The 25,180-nt window shown below is 33.8% G+C and overlaps 1 protein-coding gene across 2 annotated transcripts; it reads right to left on the bottom strand.

Annotated features, from left to right (window-relative positions):
* Window positions 1-453: 453 nt before the first annotated feature.
* LOC104106527 (copal-8-ol diphosphate hydratase, chloroplastic-like) lies at window positions 454-24,819 on the bottom strand. 2 transcript variants are annotated; one of them, XM_009615094.4, is made up of 15 exons: window positions 24,602-24,818; window positions 21,987-22,073; window positions 21,837-21,895; window positions 20,911-21,223; window positions 19,590-19,773; window positions 18,557-18,771; window positions 18,075-18,195; window positions 17,842-17,957; window positions 17,167-17,393; window positions 16,560-16,675; window positions 7,674-7,772; window positions 7,328-7,570; window positions 4,028-4,139; window positions 1,342-1,536; window positions 454-865 (listed from the first exon to the last, which is right to left on the bottom strand). In XM_009615094.4, the coding sequence occupies exons 1-15, from the start codon at window positions 24,708-24,710 to the stop codon at window positions 635-637; spliced, it is 2,427 nt and encodes an 808-aa protein (XP_009613389.1). In that variant the 5' UTR covers window positions 24,711-24,818; the 3' UTR covers window positions 454-634. The 2 variants fall into 2 exon arrangements, with proteins under 2 accessions (XP_009613389.1, XP_070048281.1); XM_070192180.1 differs by lacking the exon at window positions 7,674-7,772 and having other exon boundaries at window positions 24,602-24,819.
* Between the last annotated feature and the right edge of the window lie 361 nt (window positions 24,820-25,180).

Here is a 25,180-nt window from a genome sequence, read left to right as displayed (position 1 = left end):
ATTTGCCCATTAGCTCCTTTGATCACTGTAATGGGGAGCTCACAGGTAGTTGGGGCCACAAAGTGTATTTCCTTTTTGTGATACGTTCTTTCCAACATGACCCTCTTATATATTATTAGGTCACGCACATTCTGGTAATCATATAAGACTCGAAACTATAACTTTTATTTGCTCGAATGTAATAAAAAGTCTATATTCTTTGATAATATATGAACAAGTACATGAAATATATATATATAAATATATAAGATGTATCTTTTTCACAAGGATTAAGCTGCCCTTACATTAAAGATACAGTACAAAATATTCATAATGTTATCAAAAGCAATAAGTCTCGTCAAATACATATTGCTGATTCGCATGTTTATCAAAGCAACTCGTCAAACGCATTTTGTAGATTCGTCCTTGCATATTTCGTTGTTTTCGGGATCTTCTAATGAATTGACATTAAAATTAAGTAAATTTTTGCAGAATCATCTTAGTTCTCCAATTGTGAATATGCACTAACAAATTCCACTTCTACATATTACAAGCGAAGTTTCAAATGGATAGTGATGACAATTACAAAATATAAAAAAGAGAGAAAGTACCATGTGATATTACAAACACAATCACTAGATACCTAAGAACGTTACTAAACTTGTTGAAACAACACCTTGGATATATGAATGTCGATTATTTCCTCTGTAATATGTGCAGTGTAGTAAAAAGTCTTCGCAACTGCAAAAAAAGTTTGCTTAATGTCTTGATTGATGTTGCTTGAGTAGTTACCGAAAACTAGCTTCACAAGAGCTTGCATGTCTAATTCAATATCAGTGGTCTTTGAGCTGCCAGTAGTCCTACTACACCATTGGTCAGCAGATATCTAACAATGTTTTTGATTCAAACAGGGAAAAAATAGAATTAGAAAGCTATAAACAAAAAGGAAATTAAAAGATGATTATGCATAGAGTATAATTTCAATAGACTAGAAATGTAAATAATTAAAATTTAAACTATTAGATCACCTAAAAAATACTGTATCTATAAGTAGCCATTCATAAAAAGTTGAATTAGTAATATGAAAAGTAAGGTTGATTCGCTAAAATACACGATAGTGTAAAACGTTAAGTAACCTGCTATTAGAGGATAACATTTAATGGTAATACATCTTTATACAATCATGTTTTAATAGGTAAATGGTAAATCTCTTAAAAATATTAATTAATATGTGGTAATTAACCTGCTTTCACAGGTTATAATTTAAAATTTTTTTACGTTGTCCTTATATATAACTTAAAACCAATCTTTATACATAAATATAACTTAAAACAAATCTTTATATATATAGTGATTTCTAACCTGGTCGTTTTGGAGCTCATTAAGCATGCGACATATTTTATTGGTCAGGATGGATAGGTTATTGTACTCTGCATCAAATAGTATTTCATCATGTTTCATATGGCCAGCTGAAAGATAAATTGTCTGCACTAGCAACTCTGCGTCTTCTTGGCAGGCATTCTTCTCTTCCCTCAAGGAGATCAACCATGTTTCCCACTACATCCAAAAGAAAATAAATAAGATCACATATCATATGATGAATTTGAATTTTGGGCATCATTGGTTAGTTTCAGAGGTTCTCGTCCTGTTTGCAAAGGCGAACCTAATATATAAAATCGATGAGTAGAGAAAAAATATGTTATCTTATTATGTGTATATAGAGAAGAGTGGGTTGCTCTAGTGGTAAGTACCCTCCACTTCCAACCAAGAGGTTGTGAGTTCGAGTCACCCCAAGAGCAAGGTGTGCAGTTCTTGGAGGGGGGAGCCGAGAGTCTATCGGAAACAGTTTATCTACCCAGGGTAGGAGTAAGCTCTGCGTACACACTAACCTCCTCATACCCCACTAGTGGGATTATACTGGGTTGTTGTTGTTGTATTATGTGTATATATTTTAAATTTTTATAAATATTTACATGGTTAGAGCTAAAATAATGGATTCACTTGAACTTACGAGACTCATCTAAAATCTGCTTCTCTTTGTTTAATTTATTTCTTCCATAGTTAAACGGATAAAGTGAATGATGAATCTAATCACTAGTAAGACTGCTGCCTTTTATTCGTAAGTGTAAGGTTCGATTTTCATCAAGACCTTTTCTTTTTCCTTACCCTCTTCCAGGCCTCTTGTTGTGAAAAATTGTATGTTAACTAGTACAGAATACACACAGAGCAAACTGACAAGAAATAATTACACAAGGAATCAACGAGTTTTGGCCTAGCCTAACCTTCGGGGCAGAAATAGAGAGAATTTTTCATTATGAATAAGAAAATTAAATAGTACAATACACTATAAAGAATCTCCATATATAACCTCTATATATATATCTCAAGTAGTCTGAAAGCTATAACATAATGATTTTCTCAATCCTATAAGGACAATTCATTTTTTCTTTCTCAATTTTTTTAGAACAATGAGTTTCCTGAAAATACAAGAAAAAAAAGTTCAAGATCCAAATAACAAATCTTCCTCGTGACTTGAATTTTCTTTATTAATAGGAATGCCTCTCTCTCTCGCCCAGCCCTCACAAAGGGCTTTATCCATTATTGTACATTAACTAAGTTTAGGCTTGATCATTCAAAGTCAAAAAAAAAAAATTATATTCCTCTTCATCCGAGGAACAGCCAATATTTAATGATTATGATAATTCTATCGAACATTCTTAATCTAATATTACCAATCCCTTCTACCGATAATAGATTATTATTTTCTAAGTAAACAGTCTTACTCGTCTGCTTAAACGTTGCAAATCAATTCTTGTGTGGACACATGTGAGAAGTTATTCTAGAATCAAGAACCTAAAGATTCTGCCCATGATTAGAACTCAAGCCACAGACTTTCCCTACGTAGTCATTGTCATTAGAATTGTTGCCAGTGTAAATAATATTTGTAGAATTATCTACTTTCTATTTTTTTTTCTACTTCAGCTTAGGACAATATCTCCTATAGTAACTCTGTTCCCGCACTTACAGCAATTCTGCTCCTTGCTCTAGATTTCGATCTAGCTTTAGATTTTTTCCTATTAAAGTCTTTCTATTGTGTTCTTCCTTTATTTACAAGATCCTCGCCCTCAGTTCCGCTCTCCGGAAAGCATTTTTCAATTCTTTAGATTTTAGTACATTACAAACATTATCTAATGAAATACTGTCCTTTTCAAATAGCAATTTATCAGCAAGGCTGGATCTTCACTCTCAATTTTATTATATCTACATTCATCATGTCCATTATAATTGAATTAGCTCATCAAGGTGAGTTTTAACAAGTGTATTTTCATTCATATGGAGATTATACAATCTCATTTTCAAGTAGAGGCGATTTGTCAGCGATTTCTTAGAATACAGATCTTCCAGCTTTTTTATGTCGGTGTTGCATGCAAAGGTTTCTCAATTTCCCGAAGAACGCATTTTGTAACTCTTGTGAATATCAAGATTCAAAGCCCTCTCCTTCAGGTCTGTCTTCTCTGACTATTTCATCTTTTCAAAAAAAATCTCATCAATTACTTTCTATAACACCCTTATAAAATCAAGGATGATCTAATCCTAATCTTGCATATATACACATAAACTAGATCCCACATCGGATTTCTTTACTTCATACTTTTTTAAAGATGGTGAAGATATCTTAACCCTAGAATATTTGTAGAAACCCTAGCCTGGCTGAGATACTAATTGTTGCGGAAGATCGTGAGTTAACTAGCACACAATCACACACAAAGAATATCCACTTACAACCTCTATATATTGATCCCAAGTAGTCCTAAACATATAAGAGAATGATTTTCCCAATCCTACAAGGACAATAATGTTTTTTTCGTAAATCTATTAGAACAATGGGGTTTCAAACAAGGAAAAAATCCAAGACACAAAAAATACATCTCCTATTACCCCAAGAAAAGTACTGTAATTGGTAAAGTTACTATTTGTGCTTTATCATGTTGCTTGTGTATCTTTTGTGATATAATAAGGTACAGTAAAAGGCCTTGTATATACTCACTGCATTGTGTAGTTGGTGATGGATCTCTTTGCCGAGGTCTTCATATGTTGCTTTGGAGAGTTGGTGCAAAAACCGACGAAGATTGTTGAGAACCATCTCTTTTGTTTTATTACTGCAACGAAAAAGAAAATTGTCAAAATAACTTGTCATAGCTAGGTTAAATATCTAATCAGCTCAGCAATCAGCTAGGTAACTTTTTGCGTCCTATGTGATAAGAAATCAGAGAAATTAGAATTGCCTATGTAGGGACGTAGTTGGAAGATGGTATTAAAGTAACTCTAGTTTGACAGGAATGTTGGTGGTTAGGATAGAAGATGTAGTGATCTTTGGTATTAGATACATGTTTGGGGACGGAACCTATGATCTAAGGGGATTCAAAAAAAAATTTAGGATGTTGCACTTGAAAATTAAACCTATGACCTAAAGTAACTTTTGAACCCTCTTCGCTATAATACTTGAATTTTTCTTTATATCAAGGAGATTCAATGGGTCACATATATATATATATATGATATAACCAACAAAATAATTTTTATCGTATTTGCATAGTATAATTCTATAACGAAGTTGAACCCCCTTCGTACTACATAGTTCCGCCTCTACGGCTAGCACCTTGGGGTAGAATCCTGAATTTGGAAGACTTGAAGTAAAAATATAAGCCTAATGAATCTTTTTTGGGTTATTGAACAAGTATTGATGTAAATTGAATATCTTGGTGTAGACATTGAGTTGTTAGCAACGTTAGAAAATCGAGGGTGAAAAGCAAGTTAAGGTTTATTTAGACTTAGTACCTCTTGGAGCATTTCTTCTGCAAATTCATATGTTTGAAATGGTTTAGAAACTTGATACTAATAGAGAATCCTAACTTGTGGGACGAGCGGATTAGAGTTGCACTGTTGTTTTACATCATGAATTGCTTAAGTGTTATTTGATTTTATATTTCATGAAACATGACGAATTTATGTTTTTGAAAGCATAAATGTTTTGCAATATGTTTATTTCTCATTTGGTAAATGATTTGACATATTTTACATTTATATATGTATTCAGATGTATTGGATTGGTCATGAGTGCCAAGATGTGATAAGAATATATTACTCTGAGGTTATTAATGTCATGTGGTTTATTGTAAATACCAAATATTTTATGATTTACTTGTGAGAGCCGAGATTGATATGCATATGAATCTGATTTGTTTCGAGAAACTGAACATGCCGGTGTATGGGACGTAGGCTAAACACAATGGTTTAAGCCTACATGTTAAAGTCCTCCATGTGTCGGCACTTTTAGGGGCGGAGGCACGTTCTTCGTCGAAATTTTTTAATTATATATATATATATATATATATATATATTGTAAAAAACGAATAAATAAAAAAAATGGCACCACTTGACACATATTGTGTTCTAATATGTTGGTTATATGTCTGATTTTGCTCTAAGAGGTCAGCGGTACAAATCTCAACTAGTATGTATGTTTGACAAATATTTGATTGGGCCTCTGGTTAAATATTATGATTAAATATAATTTGAACTCAAAACCTTTTTTAACTGAAAACTCAACAAAACTAATAGACTAAGACTATTTTTTAACTAAAAATATGATAATTAAAATAATTTATTCTCGTTCTTCTATAAATTCGACGTACAAAAATTACCGTGGCCTACACTTTGGCTATTAATGCATGTTTTGTCTGTTTGTACGATATTATATTTGGATTGCACCAGACAATTGGGAGGATATTTCCCCGCTGTATTGATGTAATCAGTGTCGATATAGTACTTACTCTTTTTTGTAATTAAAATCATTCATTAATCACCAGTAGAAACGTTACAAACCCATAGCTTAGCATAAGCACAGCTAGCATCTAATAATAAGACACCAACAGCCACAACGATACAGATATAGTACTTTGAAATGTTTGTTTTAGTACTCCCGGTTAAACTATAAATATGTGACTTTATGATTTGAAACTTTTGATCTAATGTTGAGTTTGAATTGTGTTTTACTTGATTATTTATTTCAAATATCAGATTTATAAATTAAAATAAATGTTTTACTCTTTATATCAACGTCTATTGCATTATTCATGCTTTATTTAAATACTTATCAAGCTTCTTGGTGAAATGATCTATGATACAAATTAGGTATACGGAGCTTAGGCCTTTTGGTTGCCATCCCATTTCAATTTTAGGGACTTGTGTAGACGAGCAGCTTAGTTAGGACTACTCCAACTTGAATTCGTGGAGGTATAGTGATGAGTATTTGTTTGAGTCACCGAGACTTAATCTCAGTTGACTAGTTCATTTCTTGTCATACAGGTTTCATATATTATTATATTCTTTTAGTTTTATGCAAGGCTATTCATATGGCATGCATATTATTTTCTTTATGTATTTTTTTTATATATGAATGGTTGTTATATAAATAGGTTATTGCTTCATGCATGATTTGTTAAGTGAAATTTATTTTGTTTATGTATTTAAATGCATATGGTTGGGTCATTTTATAAGGGATTGGTTAGCTTGGTGCGGGTAGATTACTGAGTGTCGGCTACATAATTTTGGAGTGTGACAACTCTGATACCGTTGTTAAGAAATCAGAGAAAGTAGAGAGAGCTGAAGAGAGAACGATTGATAGCTCATTGCATTAAAAACATAGGAGTTTATAACTATCTATATATAATTAAAGATAATAAAATAAAGAGAATATTGTGTCTTTCTTATAGATCCTAAATTAAAAGGAAGTAAATATTCTACAATTATTATATAAAATTTCCAAACTAAAAGGAAAACATATATTCAATAATTAATGTAGATCCTAAAGTAGAAGGAAAGTAATTATTGTAGAATATTTCTAAATATATTTTAACACTATGTAACATTAACATTCTCTAAGTATTTTTTTCAATCTGTAGTTCTCATTTACGACAAAATTTTATAGTCTTAGAATCAAGTGACTCATTAATCCATATTTTATGTCGTACTCCCTCAATTCCTTTTATATGTTACTTTAGTCAAAAAGAATTGATCCAAAATATTGATCACTTTAGAAATCAAGAAGGCATAATTTTTTTTTTAATTTCATCATTACTATTTCAATACGGCATATAGTCACTAGTAGTTTATTTAAGGAAGAAGTCAAATATTTCTTATGACTAAGTAGTAAGTACTATCAGAAGATTTTTTTAATGGACGGAAAAGAGTGAATCAATATTGCTTCTTAAAGTAATTGTTGTGAGACGATAGGCAGATTTTATGCATAAACTAATAATTTAAAGTACTGGGATGGATAGTATACCCATTTTTGCTCATGTCATGAAAACCCTTGAGTTCCATCAACAGTGAATTCCTAGTGGTCCAAGTGGTGGCTTCTTCATTGAAGTAAGATGTAATCATCTTACATATTATACGAGATTTAGCCCATGCAAGTCGTTCCCTTGACTTTTCTACCTCATATGTACTTGCAGCAGCTAAGAAATAAGAAACTAGGAGGTATTTTTTGCTTATTCCAAAATGTTGGAAATTGCACTTCTCGTACCACCTGTTCATGTGATATATATATATATGGAGCAAAATTATTAAGAAGATTGAAAGGCTAGCATTTAATAGTTTATGAACATATATAAGAAGTTTCAAGTGCTTACTCTTGCATAATCAGCCACTCAAATCGATGTTGACTTTGGCATCTGTTGTAATCTAATTTTGCAGCTTGTAAATATACGTTGTTGCTTACATCGGGCATTCTACATGGGCAAACAAGTAAATAAAATTATCGTGAGAGAATTGACACAAATTTTATATGTCTTCACACAATGAGATGCAAATGCAATCTTGTTTACTGATTTAGTTGAACTTTGTTGGCCTGAGTAAATTTGCTTTGATGACTAACAAAGGAACGCATGGATGAACCAGGTCCATACACAGTGTACACAGGGCATGGGCAGATTCAAGCACAAGGCATGCACGTGAATGAGATAAGCATAAGTAGTTATATCTGATATCTCTTGAACAGAAATATTGTATAATTGATAAGGAGCACGACTCCTTAATTGACGAGAAATCTATCCTAGATAAGGGAGGAGTTAGGAGTTGAAAATAACTAAAACTCTTCCACCATGGAAGAGTATAGCATTAGAACTCTAGTTACTTCTTTTTCTACTAACTCTATAAATATCAGTGGTGTTTTCTTTCATAAGTGACGCACAAACACTGAAATTAAGCAAGAATTGAGAACAAAATAGCAAGGCATTTTGCAAGCAATTTCTGTGTGTTTCAAGTGTGTGAACCTGAAGCTACATGAACCAAATAGAAGAACCAGTTCCAAATGTCTGTCTTTTATTCTAGTTCAATTGTAATAGGGCTTTTGAGTTGTCCTTTCAGCTTTCTCTAGAAGCATTTGTACTAGGTACTTTGAGTTGTATTCTTCAAGTTAGAGTTGACTTGAAGTTGTCGCAACAGCTTGAGGTTGGTTGCCACAAAGGGCTAGAGGTAATCCTTAGGTTTACAAGAATTTTGTAAACGCTAGTTTTTGGCTCGGTGATTTAATAAAGTATTGGAAAGAATCCTACTGGGAAGTAGGTCGTGGTTCTTTCACCTTTTGAGCCGGGTTTTTTTCACGTAAAATACTTTTGTTCTTTACTTTCTGTATTTATTACTCCACAACTTTAGTGTAAGGAGCTCATAGAAGAATTAGGTCCTTCTATAATTTGCACACGCAAAATATTAGACACCACACAAATCACTCCCTCCCCCCTCTTGTGTGGTATTGAAGTATAAAATATCAATTGGTATCAGAGCAGGTTATCCTTGAAGACGCTAATACCTTAGGAGAAGATCAAGATGAGTGCACCACCTGAATATTGGAAAGGGAAATCTACTGCGAGACCACCACTCTTTAATGGCCAGTACTAATCTTAATGGAAGTCAAGGATGAGAGATCACATACAGGAAGAGGACTATGAGCTATGGGACATTGTCACTAATGGTCCACTCACTACTTTGAAGAAAAAAATGCTGAAGGGATAGATATGCCAAAGACAAGAGCTGATTGCAATGCTGAGGATTTGAAGAAGTGGGAAAAGAATGCCAAAGCCAAGAAATGGCTTGTTTGTGGACTTGGTTCAGATGAGTACAGCATAATCCAAGGTTGTTCTACTGCCAAACAAATTTGGGACAAACTGCAAGCGGCCCATGAAAGAACAACTCAGGTGAAGAGATCAAGAGTAACTATGTTGTACTCTCAGTATGAAAACTTTGATATGAAGGATGAAGAAACCATTCAGAAGATATACACAAGATTCACTGCATTGACAAATGACCTAAAATCTCTTGGCAGGATTATCCCTGAAGAAGAAAGGGTTGAGAAGATATTTACTAAGGTCTTGCCAATTACTTGGGAAAGCAAGATCATTGCTATTGAGGAATCAAAGAATATTGATGCACTCCCTTTTGATGAATTGATTGGAAATCTCACTATTTATGAACTTAGGAGACAAACCATAAAAATAGATGTACCAAATAAGAAAAGGAGTTTAGCATTCAGAATACTGAAGGTTGTGACCTGGAAGATGATGAAATGGCAATGATCACCAAAGACTTCAAGAAGTACCTAAGGAGAGGAAATGGTTCTTCAAGAAGTAGAAACTATAGCAAGGCAAGAGCTCCAGAGAAGCAAACCAATGATGATTGCTACAAGTGTGGAAAGACTGATCACACGATCAAGATCTGTCCTTTGTGGGAGATTGAGTGGAAGAAGGAAAGAGTTGAAGGAAGCAACAGGAAGAAGAAACAGGTTCATCTCAAGAAAGGCAACAACAAAGGATCAACCAAGGCTATGGTTGCTGCTTGGAGAGAAAGCTCAGATGAAAGCTCCGATGATGATGATAATGATGATGAACGAGCAGTAATGGCAATTGGAGAATCTAATGAAGAAGCCGAGGTAAGTGTTTTTTATCTCAAAGACAAGATTAAATTTTTATTTAAAGAAAGATTATCTGAATTACTACTAGAGTTGATTGATGAATCTGAGGATGTTTATAATAAAAAGCAACAGCTGTCAAAAGAATAATTCATTTTGAAGACTAAGTGCAAAAACCTGGAATTTAGGGCTTGTGAAACTGAAAGTAAAAGCACCATGTTAAAGAACCAGGTTCATGCCCTTGATACAACTATTCTATAACTTAGATTTAAAAATCTAAAATTAAAATTAGGAATAGGTAAAACGATAGCCGGCAGCATATAACTCACTCTAGAAGAGAATGTAGGTAAAATGAAATATGAGTTGTATAAAAGGGATGAACAGGTAAGAGTCTTAAAGGAGGACCTGAACAAGGTCAGGCATGAGCTAGACAGAACTTGTAAATGGAAAATATGAGTTGTATAAAAGGGATGAACAGGTAAGAGTCTTAAAGGAGGACCTGAACAAGGTCAGGCATGAGCTAGACAGAACTTGTAAATGGAACAGGTCCTCTAATGTACTTTCATGGCTACAAGAATATCATAGTAGCAACAAAAGATGACTTGGCTTTGGGAACTCTGCACCTAAGTGGGATCCCAAAAGTAAGTACCTCACACTTCCTGAGAATAAAATTTGCACACACTGTGATAACACTAGTCACTATAAGAGTGATTGCACTGCAAAATAAAGGACATATCAAAACAATAAAAATTTTATTTTAGGGAAAAATAGGCTGCCAAGTTGGGCTAAAAAGATTTGATTTATCCTTTTGCCTATAAAAAGGGACCCAAACTAGTTTGGGTTCCTAAGACTAACCCCTGATTCCCTTTTGCAGGTCCAAGTAAAGGGGAGCAGCCAAATATGGTACATGGATAGTGGTTGCTCAAAGCACATGACAAGAAGTAAGAACTAGTTTCTTTCACTTGAGGACCTTAAAGAAGGTAATGTCTCCTTTGAAAATGGAAAGAAAGGTTAGATCATTGGGGTTAGAAAGGTAGGTGAGTCTGATTCTCATTCTATTGAGAATGTCTACTTGATAGATGGACTGAAGTATAGTTTAATAAGTGTATCACAATTGTATGATAGAGGTTGCATGGTAGCCTTCACCTCTACAAAATGCTTGGTGATAAATCTTACTACTGACAAGATAGTTTTGCAGGAAAAAAGAGTGAATAACATATATGTGGTGGATCTGTTCACACTTTCAGATAATGAACTCACTTGCTTAAGTGTGTTGGACAATAATCCCCTCCTTTGGCACAAGAGACTTGGACATACAAGTCTAAGCCAACTCAACAAACCAGTCTCCAAGTACTTGGTGATAGGACTGCCTAACATTAAGTTCAAAGAAGATAATGTTTATGATGATTGTGCAAGGGGGAAGTAGGTAAGATCCTCTTTTAAAAGCAAAAAACAATGGTAAGTACTACCAGGACGATGGAACTGGTCCATATGGATCTGTGTGGACCAATGAGAAGAATGAGCAGAGGTGGTAAGAGATATGTTATGGTGCTTGTTGATGATTACTCTAGGTTTACTTGGACACTATTTTTAACATCTAAAGATGAAGCATTTGACATGTTCACCTAAAAGGCACCACTGATCTCTGCCTATGGTATCCAAAAGATAGTAATTTCAACTTAGTGGGATATGTTGATGTTGATTATGTAGGTTTTCTTGTGGATAGAAAGAGTACTTCATGTATGGCATACTTTCTTGGCTCATGTCTTGTGTCTTGTGCTACTAAAAAGCAAAATTATGTGGCCTTGTCTACTGTTGAAGCTGAGTATATGGTTGCTGCCTCATATTGTGCTCAATTGTTATGGATCAAACAAAAATTAATGGATTTTACAATTGATGTCGGTTGTATCCCCATCTTTTGTGACAACACTAGCACAATTAGTATGACCAAGAACCCGGTTCATTACAAAAGCACTAAGCACATAAATATTAGGCTTCACTTTTTTAGCGACAACATTGAGAAAGGTTTGATCATTGTAGAATTTTGTGCTACTGACAAGTAAATAGCTGATATCTTCACAAAAGCTCTAAGTAGAGATCACTTTTAAAGGAATATATTAGAATTAGTGATGATTAAGATCACCTAAAAGGAACCAGTCTAACGCAATAATTAGTTAGATAATTTGTGAATTTGATAAATAATTATATTAGATATTGCTCAATCTCATACTTTCATTAGTATACTATTGTGCCATGTGCTAAAATCTCCACTGATCTTTAATGATATTACCCTTATTTTCTTGAAAAATTCAGTCTTACACAAGAGAACTCTCAATGAAGAACCCAGTTTATCAAAATTATAAGGTATGTATTCTCCACTCCGCATATTTTGGAATAATTGTATTTGAATCATGATATGAAAGAGTCCTACTTAATCCTAACTTCCTTTTTGAACCAATCTGTTGCTAACGAACCAGTTTCACCAAGGAGTCACACGCACCATAATTACCTACAATCTAGGGAAGAGTCTAACGTCTATTCAAACTGACATTCCCAGGATGATTAGACTTCTAATCTCCAAAAGGCAGTTGTTACACACTCCAACTCTTCCCTCTTTAAATTGATTAGACTCTAACCATTTCTCACCTCTGATCTTTAATGAATATTCAAGACGCCAAAATTCTCTCAACCTTCTCTCATCTCTTTTACACTTATCTAATGGCAAACCCATCTAAAAACCCCAAAATGACTGAGAACCTTTCTTCACCACCCAGAACCATCACCCACACCTTCAACCACCCCTACTCCCAAGAAAGGACATGTTAAGATGATTGTTCATAAAGTAATCGCTGGTAGTGAACAAATCAATAAAATGAATGAGAAATTGAAAGCAAGTCAGGCAGAGGAACCCCAAAAATCAGATGAATCCTTCAAGTCTGCAACTGAGGGGGAAGAACATGTTTCATCTAAAACAGAATAGGTAACTTCTACGCTAAAAATCTCATCTGATGTTGTCTCTTATATGGCTGAAAATCTGGAGAGAAGGTTTGTTCATGTTGGTACTATAGCTGGTGTAGAGTCTGAGTATACTAAAATAGGTGGTAAAAATAAAAAAGGGAAAAGAAAAAGTGAGTGGGGTTGAAACAGGAGATGTGAGGGGAAAGGGAGAAGAAGGAGTGGCTAAATCTTCACCCATTCATGTTGGTTTGATTGAAGAAACAGGGGCTATGATGATATAGAGTGAGGAGATTGTTGAGGAGGAAGAATGAGGCAGTGGGTCTGGAGATGCAAGTGCAGTGGAGGGGCTAGTTAAGCTAAGGAAAAGGTTCCAAGAACTTGTTCCATCTGAGAAGGAACCCCTCCATGACCTTTTGAAAATGGTGTCTGATAGCTATAATCCAAAGAAGAAGAAGATTCCAGGAGTTAAAATCCCTGGTACTGCTATGGAAGCAAGAAGAGAAAGTCTGCCTCTTTTATCCCTATAGATACTCCTCCTACAAGAGGAAGAGCTACAAGGAGTCACAGGAATCAGAATAAGGCTGACCTAGAAAGGACCTTAGGTAAGAGTAAAACGAAAGTTACTGCTAAAGGAAAGAAAAAGGTGGGTGAACCAAGTGATACAATTGAGATTGAGGAGATGGACCTGGTTCTCCATGATGAGGATGAGGCAGAGGAAGTGGAGGCTATGACTCCAAGTGCTAAGAAAAGAAAGACTTCCAAGAAGAAGTCCCCCACAAAGTCTGTAGATACAGAAAGCTCTGCCTTGGCAAAAAGAACCAAGTCTGCCAAAAAATCAAGAAAAGTGCAAATAGTGGAAGAAGAGAGTGAGGAAGAAGAGGAGACTGATGAAAACAAGACAAAATGGGTAAGTTTAGAAAAAGAACAATTTTGAAGGATAGACTCCATAGAGATTTAGAGGAGGAATGAATGATGTTGTTGTTGGAGAAATTAAAAATTCAAGGCTGGAAGGACATGATCCTTCAGTTGGAAGGGAAACTAGTCTGAGCTGAAATTGTGGAGTTCTTTGCAAACTATGAAATCAAGAATGGAAGGGTAACTAGTGTAGTGAAAGGGGTGAATGTGAGCTTTGATGACAAGGAACTAGGAGAGATTCTAGGGGTACATGCTGAATGGTACAATGACTACAAAAAGTTGAAATGGCCCAGACTAAAAAACCTACCTACCTCACTTTCCATCACCAAGAAATTTGCTGACAGAGACTTAGAGCTACAACCCAGGGTTGTTTATAAGAGTGAAATAAAACCTGCCAACAAAGTGCTCTTTGAATTTGTCAACAAATTGGTTCTGCCCAGGCAGGAAAGGAGGCACATTGCTCTCTTTATGGACATAGTCCTTATGAAGCGTTTGGATAGTGGGAGGCAGATTAATTGGTCGAGGTTTACAATCCAGCTCCTTGATAGGGTACTTTTTGGCACTAAAACTCATGCCATACCCTATGGGTTCATACTCACTGTTGTGCTTGCTCACTTTAAGGTTCTCCTCAAGAAATGGGATGTTAGCACAAGTAAAGATCACTTTGGGGCCAACACTTTGACTACATGTGACTATGAAGTCCTTGTTGCTCCCAAAGCACCTGGTTCATCCAAGAGGGTGCCTGTGAACAGCAAAGTGAGAGCTTTGGGACAGGAGAGTGAGGCTAAGGATGCTGAGATTGAGAGGCTGAAGAAGAGGCTGGCTGAAGTAGAAACTGAGAGGGGTACTCTCAGGTCTAAGCTTGCAAAGGAGAAAGAGAAGAATACTGGCATTCTTCAAGACATGTTGAAGCTGCTTCAGGCCAGAAACCAAGAACCTGGTCCTTCATAGCCTAGTTTGTAACCAGTGACTCGAGTGGGACGTTTCTTTTTGTCTTTTTTTGCTCATGGTTCAATAACTTTATTTTTTTTTATGCTTTGTAGATGAATCTTATCAATGATAATCACTGTCTTTGCTCTAATAATTTGTTGATATTTCTTAGATGGCTAATATTCTTAGATTGATAAGAGAAGCTTAAATCCATGATTGCATTTGAAGTAGCCTCAGTAGCCATGAGTAAGATCTTCTACAATTTGATTATATAACTTAATTATGCAACTTTTCGATGATACCAAAAGGGGAAGATAGGTTGTGCTTTTACTTTGAATTGTGATATTTATAACCTGATGAACTCGAACTTTATGATATGTGACTTTAAAATAGAGAGTGTTCTAACATTGTGTTGATGTTGAGTTGAGTTGAAATAGATTTCATGCTTATGAAAAGCACAGAGTTTGTCATCATCAAAAAGAGAGAATTTGTTGGCATGAGTAAGTTTGTTTTGATGATTGACAAAGAAATACATGCATGAACCAGGTGCATACAAAGTGTACACAGGGCACAGACATATTCAACCACAAGGCATACACGTGAAGGGGATAAACATAAGTGGTTATATATGATATCTCTTGAACCAAAAGGTTGCATAATTGATAAGGAGCAGGACTCCTTACTTAAAGAGAACTCTATCTTAGATAAGGGAGGAGTTAGAAGTTGAAGATAACTAGAACTCTTCCACCATGGAAGAGTATAGCATTAGAGCTCTAGTTATTTCTTATTCTACTAACTCTATAAATATCAGTGGTGTTCTCTTTTACAGGTGACCCATAAACACTGAAGTTAAGCAAGAATTAAGAACAAAATAGCAAGGCATTTTTGCAAGCAATGCATGTGTGTTTCAAGTGTACGAACCTGAAGCTACATGAACCAGATAGAAGAACCAGTTCTAAGTGTCTGTCTTTTATTATAGTTCAATTGTAGTAGGGCTTTTGAATTGTACCTTTCAACTTTCTCTAGAAGCATTTGTACCAGGTACTTTGAGATGTATTGTTCAATTTAGAGTTAATATGAAGTTGTCGCAATAGCTTGAGGCTCGTTTTCACAAAGGGTTAGAGGTAATCCTTAGGTTTACAAGAGTTTTGTAAACATTGTTGTTTGACTCAGTGATTTAGTGAAGTGTTGAAAAAAATCCTATTGGGAAGTAGGTCGTAATTTTTTCATCTTTCGAGCCGAGTGTTTTTCACGTAAAATACTTGTGTTCTTTACTTTGTGCATTTATTATTCCGCAACTATAGTGTAAGGAACTTGCAGAAGAACGAGGTCCTTCTATAATCTGTGCACATGAAAAATTGGACACCACACAGATCACTCCCTTGTGTGGTATTGAATTATAAAACATCAAATTCTATAATTTCGACAAAGAGCTTACGTAAATACATGTGAAAATTTAGTAAAGTTTAAATAAATATTATATTCTAAACCCATATTTTTGAAAATGCAATTAATTAAATGGTAATAACTTAAAGATTAAAATTATCAAATCTAAATTTTGGATCCGCACTTATCTATTAGGCAATTGGCAAAACTATTATGTGTTGGAAATACCTTACCGTTGGCAGGACTAGAATGTTGCAGTTTTACTAAGTGAAAAGCTCTCTAGTTCTTATCTTTGAATAGCTACATTATGTGCAGTAATAAAACCTAATGCGGAGTAACATGAGAACAGTTTGATTGTGTGGAGAACTGAAAACATTATTAAAACAGGAGAAAATAAAGTTTCACAATACATTTAAAGAGGTACCTGTATAACGTCTTGCCAATCCAAATATCATCTGCTCCACCATACTGTTCTATGTATAGCCTAGATTCTACCCGAGGTAAGCTAGCATACCATGGAAATTCTAGTGCACATTGCATCTATGAACAAATGTATGCACAGCATATTTAGTAAATTAGTCAGTGTAAAACAAGAGAGTATCAGATGTTGCAGACAGCGTAAAGAATTATTACATTATTTACACTATCGGTGTATTTAAATCTATTGTAGAGGGGGGAGGGGGTTGACACCTCTTCTTGGTTAAAATTCAATAAATATATCTATAAATGCACAAACAGTATAAAGAAACTTGTATACTACTATGTAACTCAAAAGATATCTACGTGTAGCCCTCCATAAAGTAAGTGAGATTTATAATCTTGAAATAAGACAAGTTACTTGCTACAAGTAACGGTTCCTGTTAGTGCAAAATTCTTTACAACTTTAGTCAATATTAGTTAAACTCTTTCAAGGTTACTAATCTCAACTTTGTATGGGTAGTTACGTATATTTAGCTTATAGTTAACATGCTAGGGTAAAAACTAACTTTACATTGTTAATGTATAGAAGTTAAACTTTTTTTATTATTTACCTCCCCGGGGATGTCCTTAGCTATAACCCATTTGTCTAAGGAATGGTGGTTCGCAAGACATTGCTGCAAGAAATTGTACGTAAAATCCTTTGCCTCTTCAAGAATCTTTTCCCCTGGGAATAAAGCTTGGGAACATCTATAGAGATTATACATAGCTGTTGGTGACTTGTTTAATTCACCTCTTAGACAAAAGAATTGATCACCATCTTTGAACTTGTTTAGCACATCTGTGACAGATAAGAAATTGTATTAAGCCATCGAATGCTATAATTATGTGATATTACTAAGGTACTTAGAACTATGGAGCATCAAACATGGTTCAAATGCGATATAGAGAATTAGAAAGAAATGAGACTGTCTACTTTCTCACAAGCTTATCAAAGAGGACATAGGATAGCACCCTCTTACATGAGTTGCTTGAAAGGCAACTTATGTAGCGCACATTTAGAGGGCGAGGCCGTCAAATGTACAGATTCTCTAGCAAACGAATGTCACAGATTTGACAAATATGCCGTAGATGTGTTAATCTGAAAAAATGCGCTCAAGGAAGTAGAGTTTTTTCTCCTAGTATACTTAAAACATGCAGTTTAAAAAAAAATTAAAAAATGATTTAGTCTTTTCCCATGTACCAAAAAAAAAAGGACTAATTAAGATAATCATTTTCCATTGACTTGCCTGGACTAACATCAAATCCGTGTAGCCTTAGCAACCTAATAGCCATGCATGTATCGTCGATATCACAAAAGTTTGAATTTCTTCCTCCAAAAATTCCAATCTCCTCGTTCCAATATCTGTAGTTCAAGAAATAAAATAAACTTGTCGCATAAATTGCTCAAAATTGATGATTCGTGCACTTGATTATGTGAATTAAGCAAATGAAAAAGAATTATATTGCTCCTTTTGTTTACCTGATCACATGGTCAAAAAGTTCTTTGAATTCTTTCGCAAAATAATAAGAAATTCCAAGGCGTTGTAATCGATCAATTGCCCAAAGTCGTGCTTGCATGTCAACTGGGTAACTATGTGGCACTAGACATAATAAAATTGGAAGTAAATATACACACGTTACAGTGAATTCAAGAATAAAATTATTCTCTTTGTTTCATTTTATAGGAGACACTCTTTTATGTTTGTTTATTCAAAAAGAATGATACCTTTTTACACTTACTAACATTTTAACTTTACATTGCCTTATAGATGCCATGACATATTTTAAACTACAAGTTCCAAAAGTATTTATTTCCTTCTTAAATGAATGCCTAGTTAAACATTGTCATATAAAATGAAACGGGGAGTATGTATTTGTATGTTTTCTATTATTAGACTTAAACTTTTATAGACTTAATTATTCAACCTGTTTGAAACTGTAAAAAAGAAGTATTCTACGTACCTCCTCCATTACACTTTTCAACAACGTTTTGAAGAAATCCCAAACACTTTTCATCATTTGTTTCCATGAATGCAATGGCAGTAGATGCAGGGGATGTTAAGAATGAGCCATCCTGCATTTGAAGCTTCAAAAGCCTCTGCCAGTCCAAGTCCCTTAATCCTTCTAATGAAAACAATACTGTTGTCGGAATGGTATGGATAATATCTTTAGGGATTCTGCAATAGAGATGTATGAGTATATGACACATATATTAGTCAGCCAATGTAGGGAAAATGCAAAGATATTAAGACATAAAATAATTACGTAATTAAATTAAAAGCGAGTTCTATCTAAAGGATGAGATAGCCAATTTGACATAATAGAATTAGTAAACAAGTGATCATGTGTTCAATCTCATTGTCACCCAAAAAATAAACAATACTTCCACATGTTTAGCCTATGAAAAGAAAATCAGACTCACATGTGAGGAGCGTGTCGGGACATAATATGTAAAATTCATAAAGAAATATTTTCTCTAACAGTTTAAGTTTCTCGATGAGATAATCACAACATTAATTTTTTTATTTTTATTTTTAACCAAGAACCATTATGATGGTGGGGTTGGGTTTGAAGCTTAACTTTCAAATTAATGATCACGCTATTTAATATGTTACCAAAGTTTACAAGTAGAGGGCTGCGAATGCACTTTTGGATTCAACCAAAATCTGTTGTATATAGGGTGACCACTACTAATAGATAACTATTTCTAAAGACATATACATATACATAGAATTTTGCCGAACTTTATAGGTGTTGTGACCCCTCTCTGTATAACATAGGTCTGTATACAAGAGAGGCTATGTTTTAAATTTCACCCTGACCCAATAAATAAAATACTTCATGTGTTGGATTCATGAGAAAAGAATCAGGCTCACGAATTAGGGGGCGTGGGTGAGATACATAATTAAAAAATTTATTTTATGTAACCGTTTAAATCATTAGATAAGATGGTCACACAATCAAACAAAGTTTGAACAAAAAGTAGTCAAATTACCTTGTAAACTTTGCCTCTCTCCTTGCATAAATTTCCTTTAGGACTGGCACATCGTACGGAATGTCAATGTCTAATTTTTGAGCTTTCTCAAGGAGAGCAGGAAACACAAATTCAAATCCACAAGTCATGTTTTCAACTTCCCCGGTCTCTAGCTTGCTTAAGTTTTCTTTGATAAACATCACTCCTATTAAAGAAGAGTAACCCAATTCAATATTCCAACCTTTTTCTTATATATAAATCTTGTCTCATATAATGCATTATAGGAACCACTATTTTTCTACTTTTCAGGAAAGATTAGAGACGCTGATAGTAGCTCAGCTCTCTCAGCCCAGATGTAACTTGTTTTTGGAGTAGAATAAAATAAAATGTTGGTTATCTAAACAAAAAGTCCTTTACCGTTTAAATTAAAAGAAGAAATTGAATTCCGGCGTATGAACTAGGAAATAACATTACTATTGAGGCTTGGAATCGAACTCCTGACGTCAAGTTATAAAACGATCCTTTACCAATAAACTATTCCTGTGAAAACCTGAATTTTCTAAAACGCCTCATATAGTATTTCAAACATCAATATGACATATTAACTTCAATTTTTATGGGGAAGGCCCGCCTAGGTAGCTTGCTAAGCGTCGCACTATACGCTAGGCTTGGCGCACCCACCTTAAAAAAAAAAAAGAATAAGTATATCTTTTGGAAATATTTATAGTATTTCTGTGATCCATTTAATATACAAAAGTTAATTTTTTTCATAAATTTATCAATTAATATTTATCATAAGAATTTACCTATATTTACTTGTACGTTAAGGTGACAAAATAAACTTGTTTTTTTTTTTAATTAACCGCCAAGCTTATATATGTGGGGTTATCACCCCGCTTATTGACTTGACTCAAGAAGTTGAACCTGAAATAATCCATCAAGCTATTCGGTCAAAGAAAGTAAATTGCCATATAGGTTAAGATGCAACTGAAGCCCAGACATACAAAATTAAATTTGGAGACTGAAAATACTATATATGCAAATTTTGAAGAATTTAAGCTAATAATATAGAAAAATACGGTAAGTTTCAATTTTTATTTCAGAATGTAAAGTATAAAAAGAAGTTTGGGTAATGTTGGGGGTCGGTTTTGCCGGTTATTGGACCCGTGTTGATCTAAGCAAACTTTGGATTGGTTGGTTGATGACGTATTTTGAGTTTTGACCTCTAACCCGCTAATTTGCCACCTTTCTTATTAGTTAGCGATAATATATAATTTAACCTGGAAGAAAAATAGCAAGGAATCATATTAAACAATAATATTAACTTCAAACTAAAGTTCACCTTTGTTTCTTTTAGGAAGGGATGTGTTCCATAAGGTCAATGCAACAAGGCATGCTAGTGTGTTCAAGAGTCGATCATATATGCAGAATACAAGCTCCTCGCCCCATGAACCATCAGGAAGTTGATTGTCTACGATCCACTTAAGACAAGATGGAAAAAGGGGTCTTTCGCTGCTTCCATTATTAGTATCATCACGAATAAAGGAAACCCAAGCTGTGTCATAGGGTGACACACTTGACCTTCCATCTCCCATCGAACTCAACATATGTTTGATCTCCTCTGTCAAATTCTTGATCGTTATTGATGTGGTTACCTATTGAGAAAACCAGTTTTTAAGTATATATAACATGTGTATAATTTTGCAAAAGTTGAACTTCTATATTTGAAGCACTAGCTAGTGAAACATTGAAAACTTATTCTAGGAGGGTTTCAACTAAATAATCTATTTTACTTACAAAACTTCAACTTTTTTTTCTAAATAAAATAAATCTGCAACACAATGACCTAGTATGTTTTCCTAAAGATGTGAAAAGAAAGAAAGAAAGAAAGATGATAAATTTTTTAAATTTCACGGTGACCATCAAAGAGCGGATATATATTTGGTGAGTTATGTGAGTTTAATTGAACCCGTTGCTTTTCCGTTTTGAACTATGTGTATAAATATAAAAACATCAAAAATTATACATTTAATATATAAGATCATACAATGATAACATACCCAATATATTCTCACGGTGTAGGATATTTAATAAGATCATAATCATTTTAAATCTACGGATTCTATATCATGGATTTGCCTCTACTGACGATAAATTAAACTTCTAATGAGCATCTTACGTTTTAATATACGCAAATTTCACCATTTTTAGAAACAATTTTATCACAAATTTGAAGAATGTAAAGCTAGTAAATAATCTTCTTATCACCTGAATGTCTTCCGCTTCGTAGTTATCTGGGTAATCAGATTGTAGCTCATCCACATTACCTGAACAAAATGTAGATCATTTAGAAAAACTTGCTTTCTGGTTTTAATTAATTTGTAAACAAATTAATCTTTAGGCAATAGATGCTCATACCAAAATAACTTGCAGCATTAGGGGGACAATTGAAACGAACTGGTCTATGAACAAGTGATGAGCCTTTAGTTTGGAACAACCAATTTCCTGAAAATATACCAAATAGAAAGACAATGACTTATTAATTATAATTAGGTATACTACTACTAAGGTAACAAAGACTTAAGTAATTGCCAGTGATATGCCGTCCTAATTGTTAAAATTTTAAATGTGCTAATGAGAGTGTACGTGAGGACGAACAGAGAACTTCGTCACTAATTGACTAAATACAATACCCAAGCCAACTTATAAAGGTGGGCTTCGCCTCCCCAGCTAATTATTAATATAGTAATAGACTTATGGAATATGTTACGAGTCTATGGTTATAATATATATCACATGTTATTACATAGGGGATTTACCCAATGCTCACCACAAAGTGCTCGCCCGCGAATTTCCCCTCTTACCAAAAAAAAAAAAAAAAACACCCGGCATCCCCACCTTAATTCTTGTACGAGTGGTGAACATTTATTAAACTAAAACTTTTAGGCTGAAATATAAGCGGACAGATGCTACTCTCGGTAAATGGTCAAGCAATAATTTAATTGAAAAACATAGATCAACGCAAGAAATATCCATCTCTCTTACTATTACTCACTATGTTTAATTTATGCAATACTATTTATATGAGTATGAAATTTAAAAAAGAAAAAAAACTTTATTTAAAATATGATTTAGACATTTATATAATTATAATACATCTCATTAAGGGTGTAATATAAAATTTAGTGTTATATTATTTCAAATTTAGTGTTTATATATATATATAACAGGAATAACAGAAGGAAATAGGAATAACACAGTTGTTTTTGAAACATGACATTTTCATCGTCCTAGTTTGTACCTGCTTTATTAATTCAAAACTGGAAAGAGAAAAAACGGACAATTCAACTCAGACGTAGCTCTTTTTTTCCTTTTTACTTTTCGGGTACGAAGCAGTGTCAAACCAAAATATTACTTCCAAGTTTGGATTAAACTTTTTCTCTATTTAAAAATAAAATAAAAAAAGAACCCTTCCTCCTTGAGATTGGGTGGGAGCAGTGGCGGAGCCACGTGCACTCAAGAGGGGTCAGCACTCAAGAGGGGTCAACCGACACCCTTTAATCGAAAATTACATTGTGTAGTTAGGTAATTCTTTTTAAAATATATATATATATATATATATATTATGTATTGATACCTTTTGACTTCTTGTTGAGTTTATTTTTTTATATTTTGACCCCCTAAAATCCTGATTACTCCGTTGAGTGGGAGGATGAGCTTCTCCTCGGTAGTAGGTCGAATGAAAGACAAAAGTGCAGGACAGGAAAAATAAAAAAGAACCAATTTGACTCAACATTTTCTGACATAGTTGATAGTTCTGAAATTCTATTACAAAAATGTCAAGATTCCATATATAGTGTGGAAAAGTTGTCAACAATATCCAAATATCAAAGCACCTAACTTTCTCTATCTTATGAAATTTTGTTCTAATTTTCTTGCAAGAGATGTCAAAGGAAATGTCGGATTTCATATTATTAGAAGCAAAAGGAAATGTCGGATTTCATATTATTAGAAGCAAAGGAAATGTCGGATTTCATATTATTAGAAGCAAAAGGAAATGTCGGATTTCATATTATTGGAAGCAAAAGGAAATGTCGGATTTCATATTATTAGAAGCAAAAGGAAATGGGAAGTTATCATGAGAATAAAAAATTGGGGAATTCTACGCGTCATGTCGCCAATACACATACCTTTAATTTTTATACATTAACACTGTAAATTTTACATTATCAGAGATACGTACATATACTACTCATAATAAGTGGAATGAGAGACCTGAAAAATAAAATCAATTACTTAAAAATTAATTTACACTCATTTATAGTGTAAATGTTTTACCGTGCTAGTGTATATATGACAAATCCCTTAGGAGTCATTTCGTTGCCATGATAACGTATAATAATTTGGGGATAAAATGTAAGATTATTTAATCATATGTTTGGTTAAATTATTTATTTTAGTATAAGCAATTCCAAATTATTTATACCACAATTGTGATATTATTTTTATAACACACTCAAACATTTGTTTAATTACCCTTCTTCAAAGCTCTTTTTCCGAAATCCTTTAAGAAAGCAAGCTTAAATTGGAACTAAAAGTTTAATATTAGAAAACCAAACATTTGTTTTATATTATACCATATACTAGTGGGAGCTCCAAAATTCTGATTTCATGGGTTTAATATTTAAGTTATTACCGTTGCATATATTTTATTTTTGAAATTATGGGTTGAGAATGTAACAATTGTTGAAATTTTACTAAATTTGTACAAATAATTATGCTTCGTATTGAGATTATCAGGTTCAGTTGAACTCAACAAATAAGATTCCATCCGCCTCTGCATGTATATCACATTTTTACTCCAACGAACCAATATTATTTTTTTTTAAAAAATATCTTCTCAATGAAAGTATATACTAAATAATCTTGTCATTATATAAGCTCTATATTGTAATCCTCACATTATAATTTCAATATAAGTTAGGTCAGAAAACTAAATATCCTCTTGCAGTAACATGAATAAAGTAACTTACTGGGGCGGCCGTGTTTAATAATAAACTCAGCTTGCTGCGTAGACAACAAAGTAGGATTGTTGAATTGATGAATTGTGCAGCAAACTCCATAACTGGATATAACCTGCATTTTCTGGTTGTTTTTAATATTATTCTTTCTCCAGAATATATACTGGGGGAGAGAGAGAATCAAGTTTTGAGAGAGAAAGACACTCTAAGTTGTGAAGCAATGGAAATGGTTTGAGCTGTTGTGATACTGCTCGCCTATTTATAAATTGACTCTTTGCCTCTTCAGCCAATTTCGATGTGCTCATTGTTTTGGAATCTTTTCCTCTTTAGCCTAATTCTTTTTCATTGTTTTGGAATCTGTACATGAGTAAAGCGTCAAACGCCCTGTAAATATATATTTCTATAACGTTTCCTATTAAAATATATTTTTGTTATCATACTTTTGATCTGTTTTCTATCTTAAAATTAATTAATGGAAGACTACGGTGTCATGATCCAAAAACTCCACCAAGTTGTGATGACACCTAAGTCAACCCGTTAGATAAGTCAAGCAATATGAGTTACTACTAACTGTACCCGGCCTCAACATGA

Source organism: Nicotiana tomentosiformis, chromosome 12 (assembly GCF_000390325.3).
Source record: "Nicotiana tomentosiformis chromosome 12, ASM39032v3, whole genome shotgun sequence".
Classification (NCBI taxonomy): Eukaryota; Viridiplantae; Streptophyta; class Magnoliopsida; order Solanales; family Solanaceae; genus Nicotiana; species Nicotiana tomentosiformis.
The sequence above is the reverse complement of the archived record's forward strand: the minus strand, read 5'-3'. Positions and strand labels throughout refer to the sequence as shown.